General features: G+C 37.5%; 1 protein-coding gene across 1 annotated transcript in view; it reads left to right on the top strand.

The window, feature by feature from the left end:
* PKP2 (plakophilin 2) overlaps positions 1-16,468 on the top strand; it is a 102,970-nt gene that overhangs the window by 77,408 nt on the left and 9,094 nt on the right. The window contains 4 exon segments of the mRNA XM_037846919.1: positions 666-783; positions 1,650-1,814; positions 2,750-2,923; positions 9,142-9,295. Of these exon segments, the coding sequence (XP_037702847.1) occupies positions 666-783; positions 1,650-1,814; positions 2,750-2,923; positions 9,142-9,295 (611 nt within the window).

Below are 16,468 nucleotides of genomic sequence, written 5' to 3' on the forward strand. Positions count from 1 at the left end.
CTAGACTAAGTACAAAGATATTTATAGGAAATGATTTTGACTTAGGTCTTACACACTGTGGAACTCTGAATTTTCTGACATCTCTGCCTTTTTAATTATAGAATTATTACTTTTTACAGCATTTGGTTTAATATTTGTCAATAACCATTTACACTGAAACCTACAAACCCCCAAAATAACATAGTCCAATGTCTGGTCTTTCAAATGAAGAAAAATTTGAGGTCCAGAGAAGTTAAGTTACTTACAGTTAAGACAGAGCAAGTTGAAACTTTGATGTTGAATATATTATATCTAATGTGCCATTTGTTTTCTTTTAATTTGCAGTGTTTGCTTCACATTAAAAAAGTGAGGTGAAGATTAAATAAATAGTATTCTCACCTTGATGCTTGGGGTGAAGTAAACAGAAAATTTTTATTGGCATGACTACATGATATATGAGTATATTTAGAAGTTGGGTCCAGGTTTGGTGACTATTAGGCTATTGATGATTTCTTTACTTCAGGACAGTTCTTTCACCCTTTTACAAATTCAGCAGTTTTTCATACAACTGAAAGAGGCATCAAGTAAAGATTTGAAACAAAGTTTCATAAACTAAAAAGAAACAAAGGCTTGGATACAAGGTTGGGCCTTACGCTTTTGTCTTGCTTTGCTTTCTTTTCTAATAGGAACATGAGTTCTGCTGGCTCTGATGGGAGGAAAGTAATGAGAAGGTGTGATGGACTGATTGACTCACTGGTCCACTATGTCAGAGGAACCATCGCCGATTACCAGCCTGATGACAAGGTAAATCAAGAGTTAAAAATTTCACATACTGGATTACCTATTTTGTTTTACTGAGCTCTAAAGAGTATACTTGAAGTAGCTGCTTGGCTGTAAATTTATTCACTGACACAGTTGCTGAGCTTAAGATTTCTTATACATGCTAAGAAATTTTTCTTTCTACTTTCAAGACCCAAATTTCCTACTACCTGTTTAGCAACTGTACTTGGATTTTTGAAAGGAGCCCAAATGCTACATGTTCAGGAATGAACCTAAATACATTTCCCCCATACCCAAACCTGCTCCTCCTCTGTATATTCTTTAATAATTATCACCATCCACTAATGAAAGGTAGAAATCTAGGTGGTGTTTGACTGCCTGCCCTCCCTCACTTCCCACATTCACTGGGCAGGAAGTCATGTACATTCAACCTCTGAAATGCATTGGTGTTCATCCAGTCCTCTCAGATGCTACTTGTGCTATTCTCATTTGAGCATCTTTCATAGTGATTATTGCAATAGCCAATATCTCCTCCTAGTCTCCAACTCCACATGGCTATAAAGTTACGTCTCTAAAACATGGAGTCATTCTGGACATACTCTCTAAAAGGTAAACTAAAGGGTTTATTCACTCTTCTGAAAAAATTCACCTCCACCTTAGCATTGTGCTCATGACCATTCGTAATCTAGCCTTAGTCCTTCTAGCCATATTCATTCCAGTCTCGCCAGGCACCCCACAGTCAAAGCACATTGAACCCCAATCAATAAACTTTGTAAGATCTAAACCTAGTAAGTCCTGTGACATCAAACCTGAAAGAGATATCACTTACTTACCTACCTATCTGTCTGTCTGTCTTTCTGTCTAATCCACACCATGTCCTGTGTTCTCAGGCCACAGAGAACTGTGTGTGCGTTCTTCATAACCTCTCCTACCAGCTGGAGGCAGAGCTCCCGGAAAAATACTCTCAAAATATCTATATTCAAAACCGGAATATCCAGATTGAAAACAACAAAAGTATTGGGTGTTTTGGCAGTCGAAGCAGGAAAGTGAAAGAGGTATACTAGAGATCTTTGAAAGAATGTGTGTGTGTGTGTGTGTGTGTGTGTGTGTGTGTGTGTGTTTGGGTACTCAGTATATGTTAGGCAATGTTTTAAGTTATTTTAATCTTTACATCAACCCTATGAGGTATGGACTATTAATATCCTCATTACAGATGAGGAAACAGAAGTACAGAAAAGTTCATTAATTTTCCCAGAATAATTTGTCAAGTAAGTGGAGGGGATGGAATTCAGTCCCAGGCAGTCTGGCTCCCTAGATTTTCTTTGTTCACCATTAAACCATACTGCCATATACCCTATAGGTTAGAAGATAAGGTGATGCAACGTGGCCAATGGTGTATAAATGGTTTTAACATTAAAAGCAGTCCTGATATTTGGCTTTGGACATTCTAAAAGCAAACTTTGGACACACAAAAAGCAAAACTCCATAGAAAAGAACACATATTTATTTTCATAGTGATGTGAAAAATGAAAGAATGTGACCTTCTCTCCTACTCCTAGTATCATGGTATTTGTGAACTTGGAGAACAACTGGTAAATTTAGAACCCTGATGCTATCCTGAACAACTTCACAAGACTCTGAGGGAACAGACCTGTTTTTCTTATCTTCAGGGTGGTTGTGATTAATTTAGCCTAACAGCAGCTTGAAAATCATTCTAGAATAGCCTATGCTTAACCCTCTGAGTTCTCTCTCACTATGAAATATAAAATTGAGGGTTGGGGAAGGAGTATTAGGGAGAAAAATGATCATTATAGTCTAAAAGTTAAGTGATTGGAAATCATACATATTTGTTTCTTCATTTCTGTTTCGGGGCTTATTATGAATAGTTGTCTTTCTGGAGTACACAGTATTTCTGGTCCCTTGGTTGTGTTGTGAAATTGTAGAGGTCACTTGAAGTACATTAACTCTGGATTCCATCATGTGTGATTAGCAATACCAGGACGTGCCAATGCCAGAGGAAAAGAGCAATCCCAAGGGTATGGAGTGGCTGTGGCACTCCATCGTGATAAGGATGTATTTGTCCTTGATCGCCAAGAGTGTCCGAAACTACACCCAGGAGGCATCTTTAGGTGCTCTCCAGAATCTCACGGCAGGAAGTGGACCAGTGAGTATCATGCCTGTTTTTCTACTTTTTAAAATGATGACTTAACAGACATACCCACTTTAGGTTTGGAGACGAGATAATGAGGTAAGAGCAAAAGTTATCTAAATTTTCAGTCATGACATACTCAGAAACTGCCAGAGAGTGCTTCAGCTTTCCAGGACTTAAGGCCTTAGCTTCTGCAAAGCCAAGTCAGACTAAGTCAGACTCTGTGTAAATGACTCTTACAATATTTGTATTAGTCAGGATTCTGTCAATTATAAGTCACAAAATCCTACCTACCTGTATTAACCTAAAAAGAGAAATTTCTTGGCCCATGGAACTGGAAAGTTCAGGGTGGGTCTTCTTCACTCGTGCTGGGCCAAGGTGCTGCATGGTTGGTGACTGACTTTTTCTTTCATTGGGCTCTGTTTTCCTCCCTTGGTTTCATTCTCAACAGCCTCTCCATATGGTAAGAAAGATAGCCACCATTATATTTTATCAGCCTAATGCCCCCACAAGAAAAAAGAGCACTATTTTTCCCAGTAGCTGTGGTAAGAACTCTGGAAATGAGCCTCACTGGCCTGGTTTGGGTCTCTTTCCAATTTCTGAACCATTTATGTGGCCAGGAGGCTTAATTCTCTGACCGGCAAGGCCTGGGTTATGTCCCCACATGTGAATTTCAGGGGCTTGGGTCTGAGGGGGCTAGGGTTACTCCATCTGTGCCACATGGACTGAAATGGGAAAAGAATGGTCCCTTAATGGAAAATCAGAATATCGTTTCCAAAAGAGGAAGGAATGAATGCTGGGCAGGCAGACAAAAACAACAGATGTCCACTGCAGAATTACATTGGAAAGGACGTCTGTGCTTCTGTGTCCCAGAAATTCAACTACAAATGAAAAAGCTTCCCTTTTCAGATGCTGTTACCTTGTATCAGCAAAATGGAAATATATAAAATAGCAAAAACTTATTTCCTTCCCGTATATTTTACATGCTGTGCATTTAGGGATTCTATAAATATTTAATCACTTGAATAAGTTTATATTCTTTGCCATGACCATAAAATTCTTAGAATAAATTTCACAAAAAGCTGGTCTCTAATTATCCATCCTTACAGAGAAAAACACTTTGGTAGGTAAGAAAAATATTATTTATGCTTAACTTAAGAAACTGTATTCATCCTTTAATAAAAGTGTATTTACACAAAATCTTGCTCTGTGTTCTGAATAAAATTGTAAAATGTTAAAAAACAACTTTTCTCTTAGCCCTGTGGTTAACAGTTCAACCAAAGTCATGTCTTTGATTTATAGCAAGACTTAATTGTGCACAAAGAGAAACAAATGGGGAACTACCAGGAGACCCTGAATGGCACATGGGCATTACTTTATCATCTTACTTTCCCAGGCTTGGACTCCCAAAGAATTTCTTTCACTTCTCCAAATTGTAAACACCCTCTTATTAACAATCAGCCAACTTAAAAAAAAAAACACCAAGAAAAAAACAGAAATAAAATAGCTATAGGTGTTGTTAAAAAACTCCCTGTGCTCTGAGAAAGGTTCAGTGTGAGCTAATCTTTTAAACTTGGATTTAAGCCTCTTTGCTTCCTAAGTCTTCTATGGAATCTAGATTGGACGGTGGTTCTTCCATGTTCCTGAGGATACAAGCATATTTGCGTCACTTAAGCTCTGAATACTAGTTCACTTCCTACATTTGAAGTTCCTTCATTAATTTATTAAACAGATGCTTTTCAAGCACTTACTACATAACAGGCACTAACCTCTTGCTAAGGATATGGTGATAATTATGACCGAATTCCTGCCTTTGTTAATAGTCTAGTGGGGGTCAGGGGGTGGGCAAACCAAAATTCAAGATTCTCAGAGATACTAGGTCCAAAAGACCCTTGAGCAAGGGAGAAATCTTCATACCTGTCCTAATTGTGTCAAGGCATTTAAAATCATAAACAACCTTAGACCAGTCCAGTCCTCTGAAGGAAGGCATAGGCTAGACTGGTGTTGATCCTTACTCAAGGTTCTTAGAGCTCAATGTGTGTGGAGATTTATAGGAGAAAATCATTCGCAGCATGGGACAATGATAGGAAGATTCTATTCTTTTAAGTTATGAAAATGATTTTTGGTCAAATTTTGACTTATATATACGTCTTTTCTAATTATTACTTTTCCTAATTTTGTTATGTGTAGATGATATAGTAAAGATCTTTGTTTTTACAATTTCTAAAAGGAATCACTGAACAGTAAAACATGAAAAGCAAGCTGTTAAGCATGCTTCCAGGTAATATCCCGCCCACTTACCCTGTGATCATAACTGAGACTGTGGATAGTGCTGAGCAGTGAGGGTCATATACCTTAAATGGCAAAGAACCCAAACTGGAATAAATAGCTTCCCATGGAATAGTTTGTATAATTTAAGGATAAAATTTTGATAATTTCTAGTTAGTAACATTACATTGAAATCGTTTAGTTCACATATAATGGTCATTCTAATAATAAATAAGGAAAGGGGGATGGATTGATAAAATTTACTCTTTAGCAAACTCGAGGTGGTAGATAGAATGTTGCCTCTGCTTCCCCAAGGATATCTATGTCCTCATCTTTGAAACCTTTGAATGTGTTACCTTCCATGGCAAAGAGACTTTGCAGATGTGATTAAGTTAAAGGTCTCAAGTTGGGAAGATTATCCTGCATTATCCAGGTGGATCCAGTGTAAACACCAGGGATCTTATAAGAGGAAGGCAGGAGGGTCAGAGTTAGGAGATGTGAACAAGCAGAGGTTGGAGTGATAGGCTTTAAATGAGGAGGAAAGGGCCATGAACCAAATGCAGGTGACCCCTAAAAGCTAGAATAGGCAAGGAAACAGTTTTCTCTAGAACCTTCAAAAGAAATGCAGCTCTGCTGACACCTTGATTTTATCCCATAACACTCATTTCATGGACTTCTGCCCTCCAGAACCATAATATAATACATTTGTGTCCATTTTTAAGCCACTAGCTTTGGGGTCAATTTGTTACAGCAGCAATAGGAAACTAATATACTTTCTAAGTGCAGTATAATTTAAAAGATTAAACATTACACAGTAAAAGTTAAAAGTATATAATCAGTTTGCAAGTACTTAAACACATTAAAATCACTTTATTTAATATCCAATGGAGGTGGGGAATGGAATTTCACCCCTGTTCACACCTTACTCCAAAATTAATTCCAACTGGATTGAGATCAACACATGAAAAGTAAAACAATAAAGCTTCTAAACAGTAACATGTAAGAATATCTTCATGATCTAGAATAGGAAAAGATTTCTTAAAAGTGGACCCAAAAGCCACTATAAATTCATATAGTAAGTACTTGATAGATTGAACTATATTAAAATTAAGAATTTATGCTAATGTTTGCAACAGATATAACTAAAAAAAGCTGATATACAGAAACTATAGAAGACTCATTAATTTAACAGCAGTAAAAAATAGACAAGAGACTTGAACAGGCTTTCCACAAAACAATATAGAAATGACAAACATTTGAAAAGGTGCTCAACCTCATTAGTAATCAGAACAATATGAAATAGAAGTACTGTGTGATTAACAGGCACCCTTACCTAATTCCTAAAGCCAGAATACAAAAACTCTGTTTCTATTTGATTATTTATTTTCCTTATTGAGCAAATTCTAAAGACTGTCCTACTTTAGATTCTCCCGTTTCTCTCAATGAATTGAAATTAATGAGGTTTTGCTGTGCTTTCTCCTAGCTGAGCAAACACCATTTGAGGACCCAGCCTTCATCTCGAGTTCTGTGCTTTCAGTGGTGAAATATTTGGCTGACCTTGTACTAATGGGAATTGCCTTGGTTGAGAGCAGCTTTCTTTCAAAGAGAATATGCATTTACCTCTGGGTTCCCCAATAATTTAATTTCTCAGCTTGGGGTTTTCCTAACTGCCCAGGTAGTATCAATTTGAAACCCAGAGCCATATGAAAACAGAATGAGGGTTACAAATTGTCAGAGGAGACTAACATTTTATTTGCTTGTTTTTTATTTAAATTTTACCATGCAGCAGCATAAGTTTCTTTGCTGGTAGATTTTCTACAAGCCTCCTCTTTTATTGAGGGTGTCTTCCCTTCAAGGGAGCCAGCTTTATGAAGAGGTCTCTTGTTTATGTTCCCTTCTTCACCTTTTGAAGTCTCAAGGCCTGTTGTGCTCTCCTCCCCCACCTTACCACTATGGTGTCTTTAATCCCAAAACTTCTAGACTTGTGGTATTGGGTTTTGTCCCCAGAGCATCCCAGCTTTTGAATTTCCTTCCCACTCTGGTTTTGGCTCTCTGCTCAGTTTTAATGTTTTGTTTTGTTTTGTCTTGCTTTTGGAATTTTTCGTGAGAGTTCAGCAATGCATTTTAAAGAGCATTTGTTGTCATTTTTCCAGAAGCTAGATAATTCATGAGGCTTTCACATTATCTCGTTCCTCATAACTGTTTAGTAAGGCTCCAAAGGCTATGAAATCCCTACTGTGGCATTGAAGAAAGAGCAAGATGACTAGCAACACTTGAGATCCTAGAGGAGATGGAAGACTGTAAATTTGAAGAACTACCAGTCCACAAAATGCATCATTTATTCTAGCAATGTTTGCTAGCCAAATGTAAAATTAGAAAACAAAAAAAGTTAACTAAACCCAATATTGCAGTTTTGATGAGGGGGTGCAAAATAAGATAGAATAACAAGAGAGCTGAAGGTATCATTTGAAAGACAGTGTTTGATATGATAGTTCATGTACCCTAGTCTGAATAAGAAAGAAAGTTAAAACGGGAGAGGGCTGATAACTTGGGGTGTGGAGAATGAAGGCAGGAGAAGAGTCTGGAGTTCTTGATGAGTCTGATGAAGAAACATGGTAGGAATAAGGAAAAGAAAACAAGGAAGCTGTGTTCAGGGCCTGCCAGCAGAGTTTTATGTTTTCAGAGGTGAGGAGTTACGTGAACATAAGTTCCCTGTGACCATGGAACTGAATGGCTTGATGTGTGGAAGATAGGAAGGTCAATGACTTTCAGGAGGCCTAGGAACTATCAGCTAATCAGTTCATTAATCTTCATGGATACTGGGTGTCATCTGACACAATGTCAGAACTTGAGGTGGAGAAAAAATTTCTGAGCCAGGTTCCAGTGGCTCCAGGAAATGTCAGGGAAGGACCAAAAGGCCTTGCAATGATGAAATGTGATGGGGGTGATAGAGTGGATGGCGGTACTTAGAGGAGTAAGGCTTTTTTCACATGAGAGAAGGCATAATTGTCTAGAAGAGGCATTAGGAAGAGAGAGGAATGTCGAACCTACCTTCCAACCCTAGATACAATTGATGAGCAAAATAAGTAGCCTCCTCTCTGAATGGCTACAGGGAAGGAATCTGGGGGGAGGAGAGCAAATGTATGGGAATGTTCTGTGAAGTAGTGAAAGACAAAGTATAGTTTGTTTACTATAGAACAAGCATTCTAAAATGTTGTTTATTGAACTTCTTTGGGTCATGGACACTTTGAAAGTCTAATAAAATTTATGGACCCTTTCCCTGGGAAAGCCGATTATAAACAAAATTTAATTTTAGGGTCCCTCGTGCCCCTCCCTGAAGCCTATCCATGGACCCTGTGTTAAGAATCATTGTAGGTTGTGCAGTGGAGAAGTATAAGGAAGAGGGCAGTTGCAGGGGGGAGGAAAAGCAGTGTGGAGAGAAGATAAACAGAGAAGCTGGGCACCTGAAGAATGCTCAAATGACAGGATGTTTTGGCAAGGTGGCCTTGAATTGGCATCAAGTAGAAATCTAACATAAAGTTGTGGACACAAACAAAACCACCATCACCCCCCCCCACTCTGACCCCTCATTATTGTTGAATGTTTGTTGATGCCGGGAAAGGCCTGGTCAGTATTCAGACCCCCTGACAGGTGGCCAGTCTGATTCCAAGTAAGATTTGTCTCTGGTGGATCTGGGCCTCGACCAGCAACTTGTACTTGTAGCCTCTGATACAGAGCATAAAGTTACAGATAGTCTAATTATCCATACATTTCTTTCTTAAAAAGCCCAAGATATCTTTCAGAATAAACTTTTTTACCCAATAATTAAATTAAAAACCTAGTAAGAATTTAAGAAAACGTTTTTAGACAGGTTTCATCACAACTCTAGTTTTTAAAATATCTCTCAATCTCTAGTAATCTACAGAAAGCATAATATGGCCATATTTGTACCTCTTACAAAACAGATGCCATCTTCGGTAGCTCAGACAGTCGTCCACAAGGAAAACGGCCTTCAGCACGCCCGAAAGATGCTGCATGTTGGTGATCCAAGTGTGAAAAAGACGGCTGTCTCCCTGCTGAGGAATTTGTCTCGGAATCTTTCATTGCAGAATGAAATTGGTGAGTTAGTAAAAGTGTAGAAATGTGATATGTACATATTGAAAATGTAATGCAATAATTGTCTTTGTTGCAGTCTCTTCTCAGTGATGAACTTAAAATGTGAATAGAGAACAGAAAGTGACATCAAATGTAGGCTTTCTCACTGGACTGCAAATAGGGCTTTTTCTTAATATCAGTCTTTGTGTTTGTTTTAATAACTACAGAAGAGAAATTTTGGAACATGTTAATAAATAGCAAAATATGTAATTATGTTTTTTATTCCCCGTCCATCCCATTGAACAGTCTTTTTAACCCACAGAGTCTTTCAGAATGTTCTGTGTGGCCTGTGTAGGAACCGCTCTTCTAGAGCCTTGAAACAGTAAAACACACACACACACACACACACACACACACATTGTAGTTCACTGTAGAAGCTTGTCAATATGTGGATTGGGGAAAAAAAATAGATAAACACAAGAAAAAGACAAAAAGGCAGAGTCACTGAAATGGCAGATTCAGACATAGATGTTTTCTAGAATAAACTCAAAGAAAAGAAACATGTTTGCTTTTTTTCTTTTTTTGAGAGTCTGTATTTGCTGAGGTGATTACTCTATTAAGACTATCAGATAACAATGTTTTTTATTACTTGCTTTATACCTAGCAATATGTGATAAGTAGTTGTTGAATCATGTTGAGAACTACAAAATGAGATCATAGGAAAATAATGCTAAAATTAAGCCTGCTTCCTAATGCTCCACAGATTAGTCATTTCTTGCAAACTTGAACTTCAGTTTTTCACAAAATTCCAATATAATTATAAACAAATTTTGATTTGGGGTTTTTAATGGATTAGCTTTTGGAAACTAAATACACACACACACACACACACACACACACACAGCACCAGTGATATTGGAGTCTATTGCGATTGTGTTTTAGTAATATCGTTACAGAGATAGCCAGCAGCGCAGCATTTGGAGGCTGTTTCATACAATGGTTTCGTACCCATTATAAATATAAAGAGAGCCTGGAAATTTTTCAGTACGTCTAAAAGAAACCTTGCCATAGGCATCAAAATTATGAAAGTGTTCTCCCCATTGTCTTCTGTGGGCTTTTGTACTACACTTCAATACAGATATATTATCCTTGGACTTTTTTTCCCGAATAAAATGTTCACATTGCCTTTTAAAACATTGCCAATGAAATAAGTGTACTGCACACAAAAAGTACCTCCAAGGCAGAAATGCTGCTGACCTCAGGTTCCATAGTTCCTAACCATTAGGAAGTAACAGCTGTAGCTACATTGTTTATATAAGATGATTCTGCTGGTGAACCTACTTTCATTTTAAAAGCAACATTTATCACTAAGGTAAATGTAATTTTTAAATTATGCATTGGCTTTATGTCAAATATACTCATTTAAGTAAAAGGACCTGTCTTGATTCAGGGAATTAATAGCCAGGATTAAATGAAAATCAGTTTGAAATACCTCCTGTATATTTTTCATGAGGGGTTTCTAGGTCAGGTGAAATTTGTCATGTGCTGATCTATATATATATATATTGAAGTCATCACATTTTACTTACATTTACAGAAATAAACTTGAAACCTATTTTCTTAAAAACCTGAAGATAGACAATTTGACATGGTGGCAGAGTAGCACAGAAGACGTGGGTCTACATCCCACATGGCCACTTTGCCAACCCAAGTCATTTGACTGCATCAAGCCGAGTAAGATTCTACCTAATGGTGCTGTTCCAAGGTTTTGATAATATAATGTAATAATAATGTAATAACTAAGAAGTATTGGATACATTACTAGAATCCTAAATCAAATTCATTCATTTTTTTTCTTTTTTTTATCTTCATTTTATTGAGATATATTCACATACCATTCAGTCATACAAAACAAATCGTACTTTCGATTGTTTACAGTACCATTACATAGTTGTACATTCATCACCTAAATCAATCCCTGACACCTTCATTAGCACACACACAAAAATAACAAGAATAATAATTAGAGTGAAAAAGAGCAGCTGAAGTAAAAAAGAACACTGGGTACCTTTGTCTGTTTGTTTGTTTGTTTCCTTCCCCTATTTTTCTACTCATCCATCCATAAACTAGACAAAGTGGAGTGTGGTCCTTATGGCTTTCCCAATCCCATTGTCACCCCCAATAAGCTACATTTTTATACAACTGTCTTCGAGATTCATGGGTTCTGGGTTGTAGTTTGATAGTTTCAGGTATCCACCACCAGCTGCCCCAATTCTTTAGAACCTAAAAAGGGTTGTCTAAAGTGTGCATAAGAGTGCCCACCAGAATGACCTCTCGGCTCCTTTTGGATTCTCTCTGCCACTGAAGCTTATTTCATTTCCTTTCACATCCCCCTTTTGGTCAAGAAGATGTTCTCCGTCCCACGATGCCAGGTCTACATTCCTCCCTGGGAGTCATATTCCACGTTGCCAGGGAGATTCACTCCCCTGGGTGTCTGATCCCACGTATGGGGGAGGGCAGTGATTTCACCTTTCAAGTTGGCTTAGCTAGAGAGACAGGGCCACATCTGAGCAACAAAGAGGCATTCGGGAGGAGGCTCTTAGGCACAACCATAGGGAGGCCTAGCCTCTCCTTTGCAGCAACCATCTTCCCAAGGGTAAAACCTGTGGTAGAGGGCTCAACCCATCAAACCACCAGTCACCTATGTCTGTGGTCATGTTAGCAACCATGGAGGTGGGGTAGGCGAATACCCCTGCATTCTCCACAGGCTCCTCAAGGGGGCACTACATCTTTTTTTTTTTTTCCTTGTTTTGCTTTTTTTTTTTTTTTTTAACTTTCCCTTCTTTTTTAAATCAACTGTATGAAAAAAAAGTTAAAAAGAAAACAAATATACAATAAAAGAACATTTCAAAGAGACCATAACAAGGGAGTAAGAAAAAGACAACTAAGATAACTGCTTAACTTCCAACATGTTCCTACTTTACCCCAAGAAAGTTACATAATATAGCAACATTTCTGTGAACTGGTTCCTACTATATCCATCAGAAATTAACAGACCATAGTCATTCCTGGGCATCCCCAGAACGTTAAATAGCTTATCTGTTCTTCTTGGATTATTGTTCCCCCTTCCTTAATTGCTCTCTACTGCTAGTTCCCCTACATTCTACATTATAAACCATTTGTTTTACATTTTTCAAAGTTCACATTAGTGGTAGCATATAATATTTCTCTTTTTGTGCCTGGTTTATTTCGCTCAGCATTATTTCTTCAAGGTTCATCCATGTTGTCATATGTTTTACGAGATCGTTCCTTCTTACTGCCGCGTAGTATTCCATCGTGTGTATATACCACATTTTATTTATCCACTCATCTGTTGAAGGACATTTGGGTTGTTTCCATCTCTTGGCAATTGTGAATAATGCTGCTATGAACATTGGCGTGCAGATATCTGTTCGTGTCACTGCTTTCCGATCTTCCGGGTATATACCGAGAAGTGCAATCGCTGGATCGAATGGTAACTCTATATCTAGTTTTGTAAGGAACTGCCAGACTGACTTCCAGAGTGGCTGAACCATTATACAGTCCCACCAACAATGAATAAGAGTTCCAATTTCTCCACATCCCCTCCAGCATTTGTAGTTTCCTGTTTGTTTAATGGCAGCCACTCTAATCGGTGTTAGATGGTATCTCATTGTGGTCTTAATTTGCATCTCTCTAATAGCTAGTGAAGCTGAACATTTTTTCATGTGTTTCTTGGCCATTTGTATTTCCTCTTCAGAGAACTGTCTTTTCATATCTTTTGCCCATTTTATAATTGGGCTGTCTGTACTATTGTCATTGAGTTGTAGGATTTCTTTATATATGCAAGATATCAGTCTTTTGTCAGATACGTGGTTTCCAAAAATGTTTTCCCATTGAGTTGGCTGCCTCTTTACCTTTTTGAGAAATTCCTTTGAGGTGCAGAAACTTCTAAGCTTGAGGAGTTCCCATTTATCTATTTTCTCTTTTGTTGCTTGTGCTTTGGGTGTAAAGTCTAGGAAGTGGCCGCCTAATACAAGGTCTTGAAGATGTTTTCCTACATTATCTTCTAGGAGTTTTATGGTACTTTCTTTTATATTGAGATCTTTGGTCCATTTTGAGTTAATTTTTCTGTAGGGTGTGAGATAGGGGTCTTCTTTCATTCTTGTCGATATGGATATCCAACTCTCCCAGCCCCATTTGTTGAAAAGACCATTATGACTCAGTTCAGTGACTTTGGGGGCCTTATCAAAGATCAGTCGGCCATAGATCTGAGGGTCTATCTCTGAATTCTCAATTCGATTCCATTGATCTATATGTCTATCTTTGTGCCAGTACCATGCTGTTTTGGCAACTGTGGCTTTATAATAAGCTTCAAAGTCAGGGAGTGTAAGTCCTCCCACTTCGTTTTTCTTTTTTAGAGTGTCTTTAGCAATTCGAGGCATCTTCCCTTTCCAAATAAATTTGATGACTAGCTTTTCCAAGTCTGCAAAGTAGGTTGTTGGAATTTTGATTGGGATTGCATTGAATCTGTAGATGAGTTTGGGTAGAATTGACATCTTAATGACATTTAGCCTTCCTATCCATGAACATGGAATATTTTTCCATCTTTTAAGGTCCCCTTCTATTACTTTTAGTAGAGTTATGTAGTTTTCTTTGTGTAGGTTTTTTACATCTTTGGTTAAGTTTATTCCTAGGTACTTGATTTTTTTAGTTACTATTGAAAATGGTATCTTTTTCTTGAGTGTCTCTTCAGTTTGTTCATTTCTAGCATATAGAAACATTACTGACTTATGTGCATTAACCTTGTATCCCGCTACTTTGCTAAATTTGTTTATTAGCTCTAGTAGCTGTATCGTCGATTTCTCAGGGTTTTCTAAATATAAGATCATATCATCTGCAAACAATGACAGTTTTACTTCTTCTTTTCCAATTTGGATGCCTTTTATTTCTTTGTCTTGCCGGATTGCCCTGGCTAGCACTTCCAGCACAATGTTGAATAACAGTGGTGACAGCGGGCATCCTTGTCTTGTTCCTGATCTTAGAGGGAAGGCTTTCAGTCTCTCACCATTGAGTACTATGCTGGCTGTGGGTTTTTCATATATGCTCTTTATCATGTTGAGGAAGTTTCCTTCAATTCCTACCTTTTGAAGTGTTTTTATCAAAAAGGGATGTTGGATTTTGTCAAATGCTTTTTCAGCATCTATTGAGATGATCAATTGATTTTTCCCTTTTGACTTGTTAATGTGTTGTAATACATTGATTGATTTTCTTATGTTGAACCATCCTTGCATGCCTGGAATGAACCCCACTTGGTCATGGTGTATGATTTTTTTAATGTGTCTTTGGATTTGATTTGGAAGTATTTTGTTGAGGATTTTTGCATCTATATTCATTAGGGAGATTGGCCGGTAGTTTTCCTTTTTTGTACCATCTTTGCCTGGTTTTGGTATTAGATTGATGTTAGCTTCATAAAATGAGTTAGGTAGTGTTCCATTTTCTTCAGTGTTTTGAAAGAGTTTGAGTAAGATTGGTGTCAGTTCTTTCTGGAAAGTTTGGTAGAATTCCCCTGTGAAGCCATCTGGCCCTGGGCATTTATTTGTGGGAAGATTTTTGATGACTGATTGGATCTCTTTGCTTATGATGGGTTGGTTGAGGTCTCCTATTTCTTCTCTGGTCATTCTAGGTTGTTCATATGTTTCCAGGAAATTGTCCATTTCTTCTACATTATCCAGTTTGTTGCCATACAGTTCTTCATTGTATCCTCTTATAATTTTTTTAATTTCTTCAGGATCTGCAGTTATGTCACCTTTTTCATTCATTATTTTGTTTATGTGGGTCTTCTCTCTTTTTGATTTTGTCAGTCTAGCTAGGGGCTTGTCAATCTTGTTGATCTTCTCAAAGAACCAACTTTTGGTGATATTTATCCTCTCTATTGTTTTTTTGTTCTCTATGTCATTTATTTCTGCTTTAATCCTTGTTATTTCTTTTCTTCTACTTGGTTTAGGATTGGTTTGCTTTTCATTTTCTAGCTTCTTCAGTTGATCCATTATTTCTTTGATTTTGGCTCTTTCTTCCTTTTTAATATATGCGTTTAGTGCTTTAAATTTCCCCCTTAGCACTGCTTTTGCTGCATCCCATAGGTTTTGGTATGTTGTGTTCTCATTTTCATTCGTCTCTATATATTTAGCAATTTCTCTTGCTAATTCTTCTTTAACCCACTGATTGTTTAGGAGTGTGTTGTTTAACCTCCAGGTATTTGTGAATTTTCTAAGTCTCTGATGGTTATTGACTTCTAATTGTATTCCATTGTGGTCAGAGAATGTGCTTTGAATAATTTCAATCTTTTTAAATTTATTGAGGCTTGTTTTATGTCCCAGCATATGATCTATTCTGGAGAAAGTTCCGTGAGCACTAGAAAAGTATGTGTATTCTGGTGATTTGGGATGTAATGTCCTGTATATGTCTGTTAAACCTAATTCATTTATCAGATTGTTTAGGTTTTCAATTTCCTTATTGGTCTTCTGTCTGGTTGATCTATCTATAGGAGAGAGTGATGTGTTGAAGTCTCCCACAATTATTGTGGAAACATCAATTGCTTCCTTTAGTTTTGCCAGTGTTTCTCTCATGTATTCTGTGGCACCTTGATTGGGTGCATAGACATTTACGATTGTTATTTCTTCTTGCTGAATTGCCCCTTTTATTAGTATGTAGTGGCCTTCTTTGTCTCTCAAAACATCCCTGCATTTGAAGTCCATTTTATCTGAGATTAATATTGCTACACCTGCTTTCTTTTGGCTGTAGCTTGCATGAAATATTTTTTTCCATCCTTTCACTTTCAGTTTCTTTGTGTCCCTGTGTCTAAGATGAGTCTCTTGTATGCAACATATTGATGGTTCGTTTTTTTTTGATCCATTCTGCGAATCTATATCTTTTAATTGGGGAGTTTAATCCATTTACATTCAACGTTATAACCGTGAAGGCATTTCGTGAATCAGCCATCTTATCCTTTGGTTTATGTTTGTCATATTTTTCCCGTCTGTCTATTAATATCCTTTATTGTACCCATACCAAATCTCTTTAGTACTGAACCTTTCTCCAAGTCTCTCTGTCCTTTCTTTGTTTCTCTGTCTGTAGGGCTCCCTTGAGTATCTCCAGTAGGGCAGGTCTCTTGTTAGC

Source organism: Choloepus didactylus, chromosome 8 (assembly GCF_015220235.1).
Source record: "Choloepus didactylus isolate mChoDid1 chromosome 8, mChoDid1.pri, whole genome shotgun sequence".
In the NCBI taxonomy this organism is placed as follows: Eukaryota; Metazoa; Chordata; class Mammalia; order Pilosa; family Megalonychidae; genus Choloepus; species Choloepus didactylus.